The sequence below is a fragment of the Hypomesus nipponensis genome, chromosome 3, assembly GCF_054491055.1.
Source record: "Hypomesus nipponensis isolate SF chromosome 3, ASM5449105v1, whole genome shotgun sequence".
Lineage (NCBI taxonomy): Eukaryota > Metazoa > Chordata > Actinopteri > Osmeriformes > Osmeridae > Hypomesus > Hypomesus nipponensis.
The window spans coordinates 8,415,769-8,433,660 of NC_140363.1; the positions used below are offsets into that span (position 1 = coordinate 8,415,769).

At 50.1% G+C, this 17,892-nt stretch overlaps 1 protein-coding gene across 1 annotated transcript; it reads left to right on the plus strand.

Annotated features, from left to right (window-relative positions):
- Window positions 1-1,433: 1,433 nt before the first annotated feature.
- On the plus strand, window positions 1,434-17,749 carry uggt1 (UDP-glucose glycoprotein glucosyltransferase 1). The gene is made up of 40 exons (XM_084675260.1): window positions 1,434-1,502; window positions 2,230-2,362; window positions 2,714-2,793; window positions 3,012-3,142; window positions 3,235-3,347; window positions 3,509-3,683; window positions 3,819-3,915; window positions 4,030-4,108; window positions 4,283-4,383; window positions 4,894-4,993; window positions 5,079-5,139; window positions 6,288-6,379; window positions 6,574-6,724; window positions 6,930-7,049; window positions 7,140-7,225; window positions 7,325-7,460; window positions 7,966-8,097; window positions 8,238-8,402; window positions 8,558-8,678; window positions 8,899-8,997; window positions 9,792-9,886; window positions 10,081-10,287; window positions 10,502-10,633; window positions 10,737-10,867; window positions 11,079-11,174; window positions 11,319-11,421; window positions 11,580-11,659; window positions 11,953-12,142; window positions 12,254-12,412; window positions 12,545-12,630; window positions 12,931-13,015; window positions 13,318-13,406; window positions 14,187-14,291; window positions 14,373-14,457; window positions 14,595-14,777; window positions 14,945-15,105; window positions 15,392-15,506; window positions 15,596-15,712; window positions 15,935-16,085; window positions 16,443-17,749. Exons 1-40 carry the CDS (start codon window positions 1,469-1,471, stop codon window positions 16,460-16,462), a joined length of 4,596 nt encoding a protein of 1,531 aa, XP_084531386.1. The 5' UTR covers window positions 1,434-1,468; the 3' UTR covers window positions 16,463-17,749.
- Window positions 17,750-17,892: the final 143 nt, after the last annotated feature.

Genomic DNA, 17,892 nt, shown 5'->3' on the forward strand with positions numbered 1-17,892 from the left:
AACACTAAATCTTAGTGTGTTAGTGGCAGTATAGTCCTTTTATATGCAGTTGGACATCTTTTAACGCGCACACACACACTCATATGAACTCACATACATGGATGCATTGGGCCCAGTGATCATGGGTTGGGATGATGCCAAAACAGATGTGATGGACTGCAGAGCTCTTTCGGACAGACCCACACAATCATCTTGTTAGTCAGAGACTCGACTACAGAAATAACCAAATAACATTCCATTACAGATAACAGGCTGTCTGTCTAATTGCCTGTTTGAATAGAAAATAATACAAAAATAGCAGTACAAATAAGCGTAAAAATGTATGTGATCCTGCAGTATCTGAATGACAAACCTTCCTAGTTGAGGATTATGCCATGCCAAAACTAATGTGTTCTTGTATACTGAGTGTTCCCTATTCTGTTTTTGGTGAACTAGCTTCCTGTCCGACACCTCTCCTCACCCCCATTATGCAGACGGAAGCTGTTAATTAGCTGCAGCTCACGTGAAACGACAAAGTATATTAATATTAATGAAGGTTTAATCGAGGTCGGTTTGGTCCCCATTGAGGCTTTCAACCTCTAAAATGGCTGATGTGCAACAGTGGGTGAGAAGACGATCACACCCCAGGTATGCCATTCTGTATTTGACCCCAGAGATGACAGCCACCTCCCATAATTCATGTGGGGATGTCACCTTCCTGACAGACAAACGGGCCCTGTGGGCTGTGTGTATGTGCCACCGCGTGCGTGTGTGCGTCAGCGTGAAGGTCAGATCCAACAGGATAATTAATGGAGCAGCTCTTTTTTGATCAAATTCAATCAAGCCACAGCACTGTGGGAGTCTACCTATCCATTAAGATATGTTGCCCAGTTTAATTTCAACACAATGTGGGGAAAAATGAAAAAAGGGGGTGTCCAATACTCGTCAAGAGAGTTTTGCTTCTAATCTATTCCTACATGACTGAGTGTAGTTAAACAATGATCACTCAATTCTCCTGTGGCCTGTCCTCAAACATAATTACACGAAGGGGGTGCAGTGCAGTGTTGGTCTGCTTAAACCTGATTGGCATAAATCATATTTATATATTCTCATGAGCAGTGGTCTCTTTGCTGAAGTCAAACATAATTTAGTAGTGTAACTGTATTCACTTGGAGTCACCGAATAAACTCCGTAATTTGCTGTAGAATAAATTAAATGGAGATCCTGCTCACGTCATCCAATATACGCCATTTTGGCTCAAAATTGGAACCTTATGAGCCAGGATGACCCCAACATAAGTATTTAATGTACTTTACCTTAATATCTTGAACTGGATTTACTGTTAATCTCGCATTTGATTAGGGACTGAGACGCCTAATCGAATGCGATAAGCATGTGTCTAACACAACTACGCATTTGAATTATTTTGAACAGGCAACATTGCAGTCTATCTACTACTCCCTGAAGGACCCACACACTCCCTCAGACCATGGTTGCTGTAGGAAGTAACGAAGCCGGTTTCAGTAAGTAAAATTATATTAATTCACGTTTGAAAACCTACTATCATGTGTTCAAAGCTATCTTTCAAAAGCCTGGATCATGAGCGATCTGTAAGCAAATGCACATCCCCCCAAGCACTCTGGTGCTTGCTTTGTCAGGAGATTAGCCTATTCGTTAGTAAGCAATTTTAGCTTGTCAGCTAGCAGTCTCAGCTGTACAGCAGAACACAGCTAAAGGACATTGCTCTGTGATAACTGGCCCAAGCGCAGATAATGGCCTCATACCCATGTTTTTTCAAGTAAAATATTTTGATAGTCTTCTAGCTTGTCATATAGACGCATTCAATGTATTCGCATTCTGTTCACAGCTTGTCATTGAAACAAGCCGGATGTTGTGTCCCTGTGCTCATTGGATAGTCATCCCTTTTTGCCACGCAAAACGCTCTAATTGGCTAAAAATTTTGAGGCTAACTTTAGCAGTAGGGTCAGCGCAGGTGCAGGATTTTAACGAGAACGGCAAACGGGACTTGCTTTCGTGACGCACAGCATTTGAGCACCTATCCCACATGTAATCGCAGAGCGAGAGTGCACCCTTACTTAGAATGTTAAACTACACCATTGACGTGCTCTTCTCCCTTCCGCATTGCCTCACCCGTGGTTTCACCCTCATCACCAAAGATCTGTTGTAAATAACTACGGATCATTCCCTCTCTTCTCCTTTTCCTCCCTCTTCTTTCTGCTGTGGGTGTAGTGCTGAGGATGGAGCTGCAGGCAGCCCTGCTGCTGTCACTTGTGTCCGCAGTGACTGCCGGAGGAGACTCCAAAGCTGTCACCACCACCCTCACCACCAAATGGACCTCCACACCACTGCTGCTGGAGGCCAGGTACCTGAAGCTGTTCTAACGAAGCCCTGCTGAGGCACATGCAACCCTCTATCCTGGTCCAGCCTGGCTACCAGCTGCTTGTGGATGGTCTCATGTTCCTGCATGAAGTCAAGTGTAATATTCTAGACTACAGCCATGCAGGGTTCATCACAGTCACCTGTTTATGTGAACCCACTTAGGGTTCAATGTGGGGTTAGGTGTAACAATGTTGTGCCCTCCCTTGTCACCTACTGTTGACCCCCTACCCCCTCATTTCCCTTTACTTCCTACACTCCTCTCACTCTGTATCTCTCCCCCCCCCCACCTCTCTCTCTCTCGCGCGCTCTCTCTGTCTCTCTCTCTCTCTCTCAGTGAGTTCTTGGCTGAAGAGAGCCAAGAAAAGTTCTGGGATTTCGTGGAGGCCAACCAGGACATTGAAGGGGAACATGACGGTAACACCAGCGTTCCATAACTGTCACCACTTTCAGGTTGAAGAGTAACCCAAGTAGACAGAACTCGGCTCTATTGCCGCGTAACCATAGCCACCCAGTGTCAGGATGCCCCCTTGCAAGCCTGGACGCGAAAGAGTCCCTCGGTCTCAGTTCACCACTCTTTAGGACTGAGTCGCGGACAGTGTTGATCTAAGATGGCCGTCTCTCCCTGTGAGCAGATACGGAACAGGCCTATTATGAGCTTATTGTGAAGAGAGCCAGCGCTGTGCTCAGCCCCGTCCAGGTCAACATGCTGAAGTTTGCCCTCTCCCTACGAGCCTACTCCTCCACAGTGAACTCCTTCCAACAGGTACAAGGACTCGTGTGTGTGTGTGTGTGTGTCAGTGTGTGTGTGTGTCAGTGTGTGTGTGTAACCCGCCTGTCTGCTGCGTGCTCCCGTAGATAGCGTCCAACGAGCCCCCGCCCGGCGGCTGCTCTGCGTTCTTCAGCGTCCACGGAGAGAAGGCGTGTGACGCGGCGGGCCTGGCCGCTCTGCTGGAGACTGCACCGGCACGGTACCCGCCCACGCCCCGCGCTCCCCTCCACGCGCTCCATCCCACGCGCACTTTCACAGACTCCAGGCCTCCGTTTGCCCGTGAAGGAGTTGTCTGCTTTCACGTGAAAATCCAACCAAATCCTCCATTCCATCCTCTTCTTCCGTCTGTCTTTCCCACAGTCCCAAGCCCTACCTCTTCAAAGGCGACCACAAGTTCCCCGGGTCGAACCCCGAAGCTCCAGTGGTCATCCTGTACGCCGAGATCGGGAAACGAGAGTTCCCAAGCCTCCACCAGCTGATGCTGTCCAAGGCCAACAAAGGCCTGGTGACATACGTTCTCCGTCACTACCTGGCGGTGAGAACAGAAACACACACAGAAACACACACACACACACACACAGAAACACACACACACACTTTGCCCAGTAGTATCGACACAGACTTTTCAACTGCATGTTCACACAATGTGTCCCTTCTCGCTCCCTCCCAGTCTCCTAGCAACCGCAGAGTTTATCTGTCAGGGTATGGTGTGGAGCTGGCCATCAAAAACCAGGAATACAAAGCCAAGGACGACACTCAGGTCCAAGGTACACACACACACCCACACACAGACAGACATATACTGTAAATTGATAGCCACACTTATATGTAAGTCTAAAATAATGATCCTGGTGATGTCTGACTGGCTGCTGTGTTTCCAGGAGCCGAGGTGAATGCTACAGTGTTTGGAGAGAACGACCCCGTGGACGAGGTCCAGGGGTTCCTGTTTGGCAAACTCAAGTGAGCCACCCGGCACCCTCCCCTCCGTAGATACACTCTGGAGGGGAAACAATGATCCAAACAAATACAAAGACCGACGATGCCTTATCTTGTCTTTGGTCCCCTCCTCTTCTGTTTTTCCCCTCCCCCCTCCTTCCTTACACCCCCCCCCCCCCCCCCCCCCTACCCTTCCAGAACCCTGTACCCAGAGCTGAAGGAACAGCTGAAAGAGCTGAGGAAGCACCTGGTCGAGAGCACCAATGAGATGGCTCCGCTCAAGGTCTGGCAGATGCAAGGTGGGCGCCGCCTCCATGCCCCTTCCCCAGCGTTCCGTAAACGCCGACACGGCGTGTTTTTCGGCATCCTCCCATCATTTAAGCTCAAATGGGAGCATATTAGCGCTGTCTCTTGGAGACTCTGTGAGTGGAGTGCCGGGCTGGGTTCCAGCTGGAGGGCGAGAGCTGCAGCGTGAGGAAGAGCAGTGGCAGACTGGCCAGTGGGAGTCAGTCTGTCTGACTGGAACTCCTCTGGGTCTCATTAGCCGTGTGTGTTGACACGGAGGGGGACCCCTAGGGGCCGAGGAGCGTCGCTGCAGCCCCCCCCACACTGACGACGCAGCGCGCCCACACCAAACAAAGATTTATTTATGTCTCCCCCCTCCCTCCCTCTTGTTCCCTCTCGTTTTCTCCCACCCTCGCTCTCTCTCACCCTCTCAATTTTTCTCTCTCTCTCTCCCCCCTCCCTCTATCTCTCCATCGCCCCTCTTCTTCCTCCCCACCCCCTGCCCTCTCCTCCCTCCATCTCAGATCTCAGTTTCCAGACGGCAGCTCGTATCCTGGCAGCTCCCCCCTCAGACGCTCTTCATGTCATGAGAGACCTGAGTCAGAATTTTCCCACTAAAGCCAGGTACCGAGGATACACACACACACACACACATATGTCCATACACACACACACAAACTAATGCTGTGGTCTGTCCCACTCCCCTCAGGTCCATCACCCACACAGCGGTTAACTCTGAGATTCGCAGAGAGATGGGGGAAAACCAGAAGGTAGGAGTCCAGCCTTCTCATCCACCCAGCCTGCTGGCACACGGAGGGGGGGGGGGGAACATATCTGAAAAACATGTCTTTCTCTCAAGACCAAGTCCCTTTGTTTTTTCCTGTTATCTCCCTCTTTTAATTTCCCTCTCTTCGTTTCTTCTCGTTCGTCCGTTTGGGGGCGTTATCAGAGAAGGTAGTTTTAGGAGCGTGTTGAGACTGGAGCGTGAGAGGAAAGGCCCGGCTAACAGCAGCCCCCACAGTGTGATGCTCAGCCCAAATCCAATATAACCACCGCACACAGAACAGAGAATAGATTGTGTAATCATGTCCTACGACCGCGTCGCTTGTCTCTCTGCTGCTGCCTCCTGAGACATAACGATACACCACAATCATTTTCTCTCTCTCTCTCTCTCTCTCTCTCCCCCCACCCCCAGCCCTTTTCTTTTTTTCTTTCTTTTTTAAAAATTTTCTTTCCCCCCCTCATCCTTTTGTGATGAATTGTAAACAACATCTGGAATGAAAAGAAATCTTGTTTCAATATTTTCTTTCTGGCTCTGCTAATGGAATGAGCAATCACTCTTTTGTTGACGCTCTCTCCCTCCCTCCACCTCTCCCCCGTCTGTCCCTCTCTCTCTCCAATCGGAGCCGTCAGAGCATGCGTTATCTTGGCGTACAGGCGGGAACGACCAGCGAAAATGTTCTAATTACAGAGTTGTCGAATCAGGCGGCGTTTTAGTTGTTTCAGCACTGGGAGCTGATTATTGATTGAGACGCAAAACACACACACACACACACACACACACACCCCGACAGGCCCACTTTGAGGAGGAGGCACAATATTTGTGTTAATCATGTCTGTGTGTAATTGCAGGGTCTGAAGTATGATTAATCTGATGACTTTGTCTTTCTGTAATGAGATTTGACTGTGCCAAATGACTTTGAAAACACACACACGCGCGCGCGTTATAATGAGATTTGCTTACTGGGAGTTTGATGATTTGTTTAGACAGACTAGCAGAGCGGGGCTTGTTGTTAAACATCACCCCATTGTGGCGTTGTTTGACTTTGTCCACAATCCTTGAGTGAAGCTGCAGATTGGGCTGTGTGCTCTGTGTGCTGATGCCGGCCCTGCTCCCCATGGGCACTCTGTCTCTCAGTTCTTTAAAGGGACTTTGGGACTGCAGCCTGGAGAATCGGCCTTCTTCATCAACGGCCTCCACATCGACCTGGACACACAGGACATCTTCAGGTATGCTTGAACACAAACACACACAAACACACACGCACGCACATAACAGCCGGCCTCGCACATAAATAACTCGCCGATCAATACTCACATTCGCAATTCGCACTCATTGACCCGGAGAGAAAACCCGGGTACACACACCCACAGACGCACAGTCACTCAGGGTGTGGTGTTGTGTGTCGTCTGGCCCCCCCCAGCGTGTTTGAGGTGCTGCGGAGCGAGGCCCGGGTGATGGAGGGGCTGCGCTCGCTGCACATAGACACGCCCTACATCCACGACATCCTCCGGCTCAACGTCCAGCCCTCCGACTCTGACTACGCCGTGGACATCCGCAGCCCTGCCATCAATGTAAGACACAAACACGCGCGCGCTCAGACAGTAATGCTGCCATCAGTGTACAACACAGACACACACTCTCAGCTGACTCTATGACGGACACATCCAAGCCCTCAGCAAATGACTTGGTTGTGCTGTCTTCATTGCTCTTTCTCTCTCTGTCTCCATCTCTCTCTCTCTCTCTCTCTCTCTCTCTCTCTCTCTCTCTAATCCTCAGTGGATTAATAATCTGGAGATAGACGGCAGATACAGCTCATGGCCGTACAACGTCCAAGAGCTTCTCAGACCCACCTTCCCTGGAGTCATCAGGCAGATCCGCAAGAACTTCCACAACCTGGTGAGCCTCTGCCTCTCTCTCCTGGTTACCCTGCTCGGAAACACCCAATGGCAAAGGACACCCCTTAATGTGTGTGTGGATGTGTTTTAGGTCATCATCTTGGACCCAACCCACGAGAACTCAGCTGAACTCCTGAGTGTTGCCGAGATGTTCTACAGCAACAACATCCCTCTCAGGTGTGTGTGTGTGCGTGCGGGCTTGCTTGTACGCCTATATGGAGGACCTGTGTGTGTGTGTGTGTGTGTGTAACCTCACTGCGTGTGTGTGTGTTGCAGGATAGGCCTGGTGTTTGTGGTGTCTGACGGGGACGACATCGACGGCATGCAGGACCCGGGCGTGGCCCTGCTCCGGGCCTTCAACTACATCTCTGACGAGGTGGACAACCAGAGCGCCTTTGACGCAATCATATCTGTAAGTCCACCAATCAGAACCAACCCCCTATTGTCTACTGACTCGTGACTGAACTCCATAGACACACTACACTTGACATGAGGATATGCTGTATTAGGTGTCTCTATAAGTATATTTTCTATGGTGATATGAATGTGCAATAGTATTGAAATGAGTTGGTTGTCCCTGTGTTGTATTAATGTCTACTGTAGTGATATGTATGTGTCATGTACTAACTTGAAGCCGTGTTCCTGCTGTAGATGCAGAGATATGTGTCATGTTCTAACTTGAAGCCGTGTTCCTGCTGTAGATGTAGAGATATGTATGTGTCATGTTCTAACTTGAAGCCGTGTTCCTGCTGTAGATGTAGAAATATGTATGTGTCATGTTCTAACTTGAAGCCGTGTTCCTGCTGTAGATGTAGAGATATGTATGTGTCATGTTCTAACTTGAAGCCGTCTTCCTGCTGTAGATGTAGAGATATGTATGTGTCATGTTCTAACTTGAAGCCGTCTTCCTGCTGTAGATGTTTAACCGCGTGGCCAGCGGGGGGCGCCTGGCGGTGGGGGACGTGGTGAAGGTGCTGGAGAAGAGGTTCCCCTACGTGGAGGTCAGCAGCATCCTGGGAGCCGACTCCAGCTACGACACCAACAGGAAGGTGAGGCACGGCCCCACGATGTCACTTCCTCCCGCGTGCCGCCGCGTCGGACTCGCGTGATCCGACTCGCACCGAGGTCTCTGTGTTGTGGCTGTGGAGGAAGGGCTAGCATGGCGGTGGTGTTTTTTTTTCCTTCCCAGGAGGCGCGTGGTTACTACCAGCAGACGGGGGTGGGGCCGTTGCCCGTGGTGATGTACAACGGGATGCCCTACCAACGGGAACAGCTGGACCCTGATGAGCTGGAGACGGTTACCATGCACAAGATCTTGGAGACCACTTCATTCTACCAGAGAGCTGTCTACCTGGTGAGTTGTACACATCCCACACACACACACCTACCAGAGAGCTGTCTACCTGGTAGCTTGTACACACGCACACACATGCATACACGCGTCTTTCTTCTAGGGAGTTCTTTGCGCGTAGGTACAAACAGATCCCCTGTGTCCATGCCTGTCCCCAGGGTGAGCTGGCCAGTGACCATGACGTGGTGGACTTCATCATGAACCAGGCCAACGTGGTCCCCCGCATCAACTCCAGAGTCCTCTCCACCAGCAGGACATACCTGGACCTGTCTGACACCAGTGAGCTCACACACACACACACACACAGTCTCTTTCACGCACAAAACACAGACACACACACACACTTCGCTCCCCTGTGTCATCTTTCGAACATGTCTACCAACTTTACAGACAACACCGACACACACAGTCACACGCCATGCTGTGTATCTCTCTCTCTCTCTCTCTCTTTCTCTCTCACTCTCTCTCTCTCTCTCTCTCTCTCTCTCTCTCTCCATAGATAACCACTTTGTGGACGCCTACGCCCGTTTCCTGTTCCTGGACACCAAAGAGAAGAGCACGGCCGTGGCTAACAGCATGAACTACATGACCAAGAAAGGTAGACAGAGAGACGACAGGATTAGGGGCATTGTGGGCACCGTCTTGTGATCAGAGGGGTTTTTGGCAGCAGAATGCGTCTGATCTGTGAGACTCTGAGGGATGTTCGTTGGGGTGGGGATTACGTTTTAATACCGTTCTCCTTCCCTCTGAATCCTTCCCTCTCTCTTTCCTTCCTCCTCTCGGTCTCCCTTTTGTTCCTGTGTGTCAGGGATGGCGCATACCACTGGACATGGTAATCCCTCTTTCCTTCCTTCCTTCCTTCCTTCCTTCCTTCCTGCCCTCTCTCGTTTTACACAGTTTTCTTTCAATTATTATGATGATAATTATGATTATTTAGATTTGTACCCCTGTCCTGCTTTCTTTTCTTGGTGTTGTTTTCTCGCTTTCTTTCTGTGCGTCTCATTGGTTCCCTCTCTCTCCTCCGTCCATCTGAGTGGAAGTAGCTAACTGTATTCTGCTTATACGCGTAGCATTACATAGACAAGCTCTCATCAAAAGGCCATCATGTACAGCTAGCTGCATTCCCTACTTACAGTCCTAGTGAAGGTTTGTTCGTTCTGGTGCAGTTTTCGTTCCACGTGTCCACCACGAACAAAGCCCTGTCACGTTCAGAGGTGTTGATTGGCTTCTCCGACGCAATACAGGAAGGAGACTCTTCTTCTCTCCCTCCCATCGTTCCTCACTTGTCACCTGATTTCTTGATTCAAAGTTTTTTTACGATTCTTGATAGCGTCGAGAGTTTTCCAGTCTTCTGACCCCACCTCCTCCCCCTCTCGCTCTCTGGTTGGTTAGATGATGGCTACATCCGTCCAGTCACGTTCTGGGTGGTGGGAGACTTTGACCAGCCGTCTGGACGTCTGCTCCTATACGACGCCATCCGACACATGGTACTCCCCGAGCACTCGCATTGATTGTCAAGACCTTCCATTGAATACAATAACATACAAAACAGATTGTTAGATAAGTCTGCTCTTCTTGCCTCAAATTAAATTTGGCAGAGAGATATCTTAGTCACACATTGTTGTATATAACATGGAAAAATGAACATCCCCCCCCCCCCACACACCCTCCCCTCTGTCAGAAAACCAGTAACAGTGTCCGTCTGGGCATGATCAACAACCCGTCGGACAGCCCGTCCAGCGAGGGCAGCCGAGTGGCGCGGGCCATGTGGGCCACCATGCAGACGCAGACGGCCAACAACGCCAAGAACTTCATCACCAAGCTGACCAAGGAGGAGACGGCCGCAGCGCTGGAGAGCGGCGCCGACGTGACGGACTTCGCCGTGGGGGTGAGCGGGCGCGGCACGACACAACACGCCCCTCGGGTCGAGTCCCCGACGGTCGCCGTGACGACCGTCCACTGGATCTTAGCGTGGCGTCGTTACTGGGCGAGTCCAGCTCGTCCATGTGACGGGGATGTTCGCGACTCTCTTTCATCTCTCTCTCTCTCTCTCTCTCTCTCTCTCTCTGTCTCTCTCTCTCTCTGTCTCTCTGTCTGTCTAGGGTATGGATGTGCCGTTGTTTCAAAGTGCGTACGAGGGCCCCAAGTTGGACTTCCTGCTATCCCATGCTGCCTACTGTCGAGACGTGCTCAAACTGAAGAAGGGCCAGAGGGCGGTCATCAGCAACGGAAGGGTGAGTCTCTCTCTCTCTCGCTCTGTCACTCTCACTCTTTCACACACACACACCTTCAGCCTTTTGGTTAAATTCTAAACTCCACCTCTAACCTTGCTTGCAGATCATTGGTCCACTGGATGACGACGAGGTCTTTAACCAGGATGACTTCCTCCTATTGGAGAGCATCATTCTTAAAACATCTGGAGAGCGAATCAAGGACAAAGTCGAGCAGTTTGGGGTGGAGGAAGACAGGTAATGGTGATCAATTAACTTCTTATTTTATATATATTATTATTTTTAACCTGTTAATTATTTGAATGTCTTAATATTCAAATAAATAAGTCCATACAAAACATTTTCTGTTTTGGTAAGATTTTCTTGTGTCATAGCTGTTTTTGCAAGTTCCCTCAGTTTACAGATGGGTGTTTATGTGCTTGCTTGTGTGTGTGTGTGTGTGTGTTAGGGCCAGTGACTTGGTGATGAAGGTGGATTCCTTGCTGTCATCCCAGCCCAAAGGAGAAGCCAGGATGGATCATTCCTTCTCAGATGACCGCTACAGGTACAACACCAAACTACCCATGATGCTTTACCTTTCAAACCTGAAACCCTGAGGCCTAGATAACACATAGACTTCAAATCAGGAGCCTCATCATACTCCTCATCACTTCCTGTATGTTATGCATCAATGGTTGTTTCCCTGCAGTGCTGTGAAGATCCGGCCCAAGGAAGGGGAGGTGTACTTTGACATTGTAGCCGTGGTCGACCCAGTTACCCGGGAGGCCCAGAAACTTGCTCCTCTCCTATTGGTGTGTTGAAAGCTACCTTTTTTTTGGTTGGTTGGGTCAGATTCAATCAAGGTCAATGAAGCGTTCTCTCAGTACCACCTGGCAACAGGAAGCTTTTCCTTAGTAAAGGATCTTCTTTTCTTGCTTGACCGTCCCTTCTCTCTGTTCCTGCCTCCCAGGTGTTGACGCAGCTGGTGAACGTCAACCTGCGTGTCTTCATGAACTGTCAGTCCAAGCTCTCAGACCTGCCACTCAAAAGGTGAACACACCCCCCCCCCCCCCACTACATCTGGTCGTCCATTTAACCCGTGTCCATCCACCCATCCCTTTAACATTGTTGAATATTGTGTTATTCACAACACAACCATTATTAATATGAAATATATGTTGCCTTTAGGCGCATTACAGTCAATGATTTCGAAAGTTGCATTCGCTTTTCATTATTTAACACCCTAAATTAGCATTATAGATTTGTGTGAATAATTATTGTAAATGTTCCATTTTTCAAATTGGAGACCTGTGTGATATGGAGAAGTGCTTCTTCTTCTGTAGTTTCTACCGCTACGTGCTGGAGCCTGAGGTGGTGTTCCAGGCGGACGGCAGCCTGTCTCCAGGCCCCATGGCCAGGTTCCTGGACATGCCCCACGACCCCCTCTTCACCCTCAACATCAACACCCCTGAGAGCTGGATGGTGGAGGCCGTCAGGACACGCTACGACCTGGACAACATCTACCTGGAGGAGGTGTGTGTGTGTGTGTGTGTGCCCCCTACCTGCTGTGGTTGGTGTGTGTGTGTTTGTGCAGGTTTGTCAGGACGTGGGTCTAAACCCCGTGTGTGTGTGTGTGTGTTGCAGGTGGAGAACATGGTGGCAGCAGAGTATGAGTTGGAGCACCTGCTCCTGGAGGGGCACTGTTTCGACGTGAGCACGGGCCAGCCCCCGCGCGGCCTGCAGTTCACCCTGGGCACCGCCTCCAATCCCGTCATCATGGACACCATCGTCATGGCCAACCTGGTCGGTGACACCTCCCCCCTTCCTCTGACCGCCTGACCAATGACCTTTGACCCCTGCTCAGGCCTGAAAGTGAGGCTGATGAGGGGACCCTGAGCAGGTGTGAATGGGAACTCTCTCTCTCTCTCTCTGCAGGGCTACTTCCAACTGAAGGCTAACCCTGGAGCCTGGGTCCTCAAGCTGAGGAAAGGGCGCTCCGATGAAATCTACAAGATCTACAGGTGAGACGGGCCCTCCCTCTCCCATCCATCCACTCCTTCCTCCATCCCATTTATCCATCCCTCCCTCTATCCATCCATCTGATCAGCAATGGAGCTTTGAAATGTGTACATTTCAAATGTGGATTCCTCAAATCTATAATTAATCTTTATTTTTATTTTTTTTACCCTCCCCTTTATTTCTCTGTCACACTTCTCTCTCTCTCTCTCTCTCTCTCTCTCTCTCTCTGTCTCTCTGTCTCTCTGTCTCTCTGTCTTTCTGCCTCATTCACACACAAACCCCCCCCCCCGCCACACACACAGTCACGAAGGCACAGACTCCCAGGCAGACTCGGACGACCTCATCGTGGTACTGAACAACTTCAAGAGCAGGATCATCAAAGTGAAGGTAAGCTGTGATCGGCTGGAGGGATATAGCTCCGTAAATGGGATGGACGGGTAAGGGATGATGGCGTCTGGAGAATAAAGCTGACAACACCCTCCTTGAAGTCAACTAGCGTGGGAGAGGGAGAGAGAGACGGAGAGAGAGAGGAAGACAGAGAGGGGGGAGACACACAGAGAGAGCGCCAGAGAGAGAGAGAGCAGCTGTTGCCTTTGTCCTCTGGTGAAGTTCAGACATCCTTTTCAGAGCCGTCAATAATCAACTGTTTGATGGGCAGGTAGACAGACGTTGTGTGTGTGTGTGTCCAGGTCCAGAAGAAGCCAGAGATGCTGAACGAGGAGCTGCTGAGCGACGGGTCCCAGGAGAACGACTCAGGCTTCTGGGAGTCCCTCACCAGGTAGGCCTGCAGCTCCACTCCTCATCAGCCCTCCATCTGGTCCTCTGCCTCCCACCACTCTGTCTCTCTGTCTCTCTCTCTCTCTCTCTCTCCTATCCTTTTGGTTTGTTTGTCTACCGTCCCCTCCATCCAGTCATCCCTCCATCTGCTCGTCTGTTTATCCATCTGGCCATCCTCTGCACCTGCGTTCCGTTCCCAAGGCTCCTTCAAAATATTGTCTTTGTGGATGGCTGTGCTGGTCTCTCCATCTCTCTCTCCATCTCTCTCTCTCTCTCTCCCTGTTGTCTTCGTCTTTTCTCCCGTCGCTCCGTCTTTTCCCGTCCATCTTCCTTGCCTCTCTGTCTGCCAGGTTTTTCTCTTTGGCGCGTCGAATCGGTTATGTTTTGTTTATGTGTTGAAATCTGTGTTTCAACTCGAGACGGGAAGGTGTCGACAGTGAGGGTTGTAGAAGACTGTGTGTGTTCGTGTGTGTGTGTGTGGCTGGCGGGCCTGGATGAGTACACGGACAGTAGACGTAGTGGAGTGGGACTGGAACGCTCACCAGAAGACACAGTTTATGCCTCCGGGTGTGAAGAGAGATCCAAAGAACATTGTGCCTGTCTGAGAAATGACATCCCACTCTGACAGTACCACAAAAGTCTATCATCCCTATCTGTAACCTTAGGGGTTTTTTCCTCCTCTTTCTCCCTCTACCTGTCTCTTCCTTTCTCCCTCCTGCCTCTCTCCCTGTCTCTCTTCCCTTCTCCCTCCTGCCTCTCTGCCTCTCTCTCTACCTCTCAGGGGGTTCACAGGTGGGGTGAAGACGGAAGAGTCCAAGCCGGAGAAGGATGATGTCATCAACATCTTCTCGTTGGCGTCGGGACACCTGTACGAGAGGTTCCTGAGGTAAGTGCGCGCGCGTGTGTGTTTTGTTCATGAAGACTTGCTGACATGTTCACATAGGCTAACATCATTTTCCTTTCTCAGGATCATGATGCTGTCTGTGTTAAAGAACACCAAAACTCCTGTCAAGTTCTGGTTCTTGAAGAACTACCTGTCCCCTGCGTTTAAGGTACACACTGACACACCCGCTCTCCCCAACCCCCACTCTCTTTTCATAATAGTCATTACCGGAAGATGGGAAGTCCACATACAGTATGTGCTCATTCTATGCCTGTGTGTGTGTGTGTGTGTCGTGGTGCTATGCAGGAGTTCATCCCTCACATGGCTGAGCAGTATGGCTTCCAGTATGAGCTGGTTCAGTACAAGTGGCCCCGCTGGCTCCACCAGCAGACTGAGAAGCAGAGGATCATCTGGGGCTACAAGATCCTCTTCCTGGATGTGCTCTTCCCCCTCGCCGTGGACAAGTTCTTGTTCGTGGACGCCGACCAGGTCTCTCTCTCTCCCACACACACACACACACACACACACACACATGTAGAGACATACACAAACACCTCTTCTTTCAGGTGGCTGGTATGTTGTCTGTACCGAAAAGCAGACTCTCCTGTCTGCTTGCTTGTCTGACGGCTCCACTGACACCCCCTTCCCCTCACCAGATTGTGCGTACGGACCTGAAGGAGCTGAGGGACTTTGACCTGGAGGGGGCGCCCTACGGCTACACCCCCTTCTGTGAGAGCAGGAGAGAGATGGACGGCTACCGCTTCTGGAAGTCGGGCTACTGGGCCAGCCACCTGGCCGGACGCAAGTACCACATCAGGTACGGAGCGGACTGGTGCCACATTACTGCAGGACCACACGATTAGAACAGCAGTAGAAGACTGGTTTGGACAATTAGAAGATTAGTACCGAACATGACTGATTACGGCAATTAGAGCATTAGTGCAGAACCGGACTCGTTAGGACAATTAGAACATTAGTGAAGTGCTAATAGGAGCAGTAGAACACTGGTAAGGACTGTGTCTGTTGTCCTGCATGGTTGTCAGGTTCCATCATCTAAACTTCATTTGCTGACATCCTCGACCTCTTCCCCCCCCCCCCCACAGTGCTCTGTATGTGGTGGACTTGAAGAAGTTCCGTAAGATAGCAGCAGGAGACCGTCTCCGAGGGCAGTATCAGGGGCTCAGCCAGGACCCCAACAGCCTGTCCAACCTCGACCAGGTCTGTGTGTGCTTATGAATGTGCTATGCTCGTTCTGTATGCTTCGCTCATGCTCCTAACACACCCCCCTCCCCCCATTATGTGTTCAGGATCTGCCCAACAACATGATCCACCAGGTGCCCATCAAGTCTCTGCCCCAGGAGTGGCTGTGGTGTGAGACCTGGTGTGACGACTCCTCCAAGAAGAAGGCCAAGACTATAGACCTGGTACGCTGTGTGGGTGTGGGTGTGTGTATCCGTGTGTGTGTGTATCTGTGTGTGGGTGTGTCTGTGTTTTGGACATTCGTGATTTGAAGTCTTTGCTGACAGTGTTTTTAGATTGTCGCTAGTCATTTGTGTCTAGTAGAGAGAAAAATAGATGGGAGAGGGATATTGTGTCCAGGGAGGGTGTCTGTGTGTGTGTTGTTGATGGCCCCTGTCCCTGTGCAGTGTAACAACCCCAGGACCAAGGAGCCTAAGCTGCAGGCAGCGGTGCGCATCGTAGCAGAGTGGAGCGACCTGGACCAGGAGATCAAACGACTGCAGACCAGACTACAGGAGAGAGCAGCAAGCAGCCCGACAGCACCGCAGGACAACACAGGTACACACACACACACACACAGGTACACACACACAGGTACACACACACACACCATTTAATCATCCTTTGAGGGCAGAATGTTCCAGGTACACCCCAATCCCATAATCTAAACAATTAATTAGACTGTATGTATATACATATTCATACATTACGATAATCATCGCTCTCTCTTCCTCCCCCCTCTGTTAATCCCTCCTTCCCTGCCTGCCTCCCTCTCTCTCTCCCTCTCTCTCCCTCTCTTTCTCTCTCCCTCTCTTTCTCTCTCCCTCTCTCTCTCCCTCTCTCTCCCTCTCCCTCTCTCCCTCTCTCTCTCCCTCTCCCTCTCTCCCTCTCTCCCTCTCTCCCTGTCCTCCTCAGACCCTCATACTGAGCTGTGAGGCTGCCTGCAGCAGTGAGGAGGGAGGAAGAGACTCTGTTTAAAGAGTCCGCTCTGCAAAGAGACTCCTCTCCCCCTGGACCCGAAGACTCGCCGGCCCCCCAGCGACGCTCACTAAAACAACCCCCCCACACCCCTCTTCCTGTTTCTCTTTATTCTGTTCTTCTTACTTGGTGTTGTTAGGTAGGGGCCGAACTTACGAGAGAGGGGCGGTTGGTGTCGTGTGTGTGTGTACGCGTCTTCCCGCGGGTATGTGGATGAAAGAGAGTGTGTATTGGTGTGCAGTCAGTTTGTTTGATAAATCACGATTAAGAGATATTTTCCTCGCTGATACCCCCCCCCCCCCCCATTTCTCCTGTCGAATCATGTTTGCACTGATTGGAAACTGCATCAGGCTGTGCAGTCGAAAGGGAACACCAGAGAGATGTCTCCATGAACACCTCCTGGTTCAAAACAAACGTTTGTGGGATGCGGGGCCAGAGCCCATTCCATTTAGATTCAGCACATCCTATAATGTGTCACGACTGAAAATAAACGATACCTTTTTGACCGTTTTTGGCTTCCAACTTTCACATGACTAGATCTAGGTGGACCCGAGCACATATGAAGTCAGTGGTACAAGGTTTGTGCCGTAGTTGTGCTGAGAATGGCGCCCGCATGTGTTAGCTCATGTGTCAGTCTGTTCCATGAGATGAGCTTCTCACTGCACAGTGCAACAACTCAGGGATAGATTTTCTAGGGCCATGGTGGGGAAACGCCCAATTACAGCTTTATTTTGCCTGACTGACCACATTATCTTTAGGATAGCTACTGTATCTCATGTATGAATTCATGTTTTGGGGAAAGATTGACGAAGATTATGACGTGCATGTCATAAGTAAGGCTGCTGACGTCACTACAGGCATTTTAAAGAGGGAAGCAAACAGCATCGTGATTTCCCAACACCCAATTATTTTTCAGAATCTGAATGTTTTGTAGTAGACTGTTAATTTGTATGGCCTTACTCTGTTCACTGGTAAATTGGAATTGATTGAATACTTTATTTGTTGAGTTGATTGTGGCTTGTTCGCTAATCTGTAGATCCTGATGTGAAACCTTTGCTAGAATGTTCTCCCTTTACCCAGGGTCAGGTTAGGTTTTCACTGCTGTGGGTGGGAGGGGCTCCAGTGTCAAACTTCATCACCAAGCACTGCTGTTTCTGTTTCTCTTTGTTTCGGCTAGATGTTCATTGTTGGAAATCAATACTTTTTAATAAAACAAATACCCAGCATGGGTAGTTTAGTAATTACATGTTTTTGTGGTCTTCTCTTCACTCTTTTATCCCAAGTACAAAATAAGTCTGAAACTGTCCACACAGGGTTCCTGCAGGTTTCAGTAAGTCAAATGTAAGACCTTTTGAAGACATTTTAAGACCATAAAGATTGAAATTTA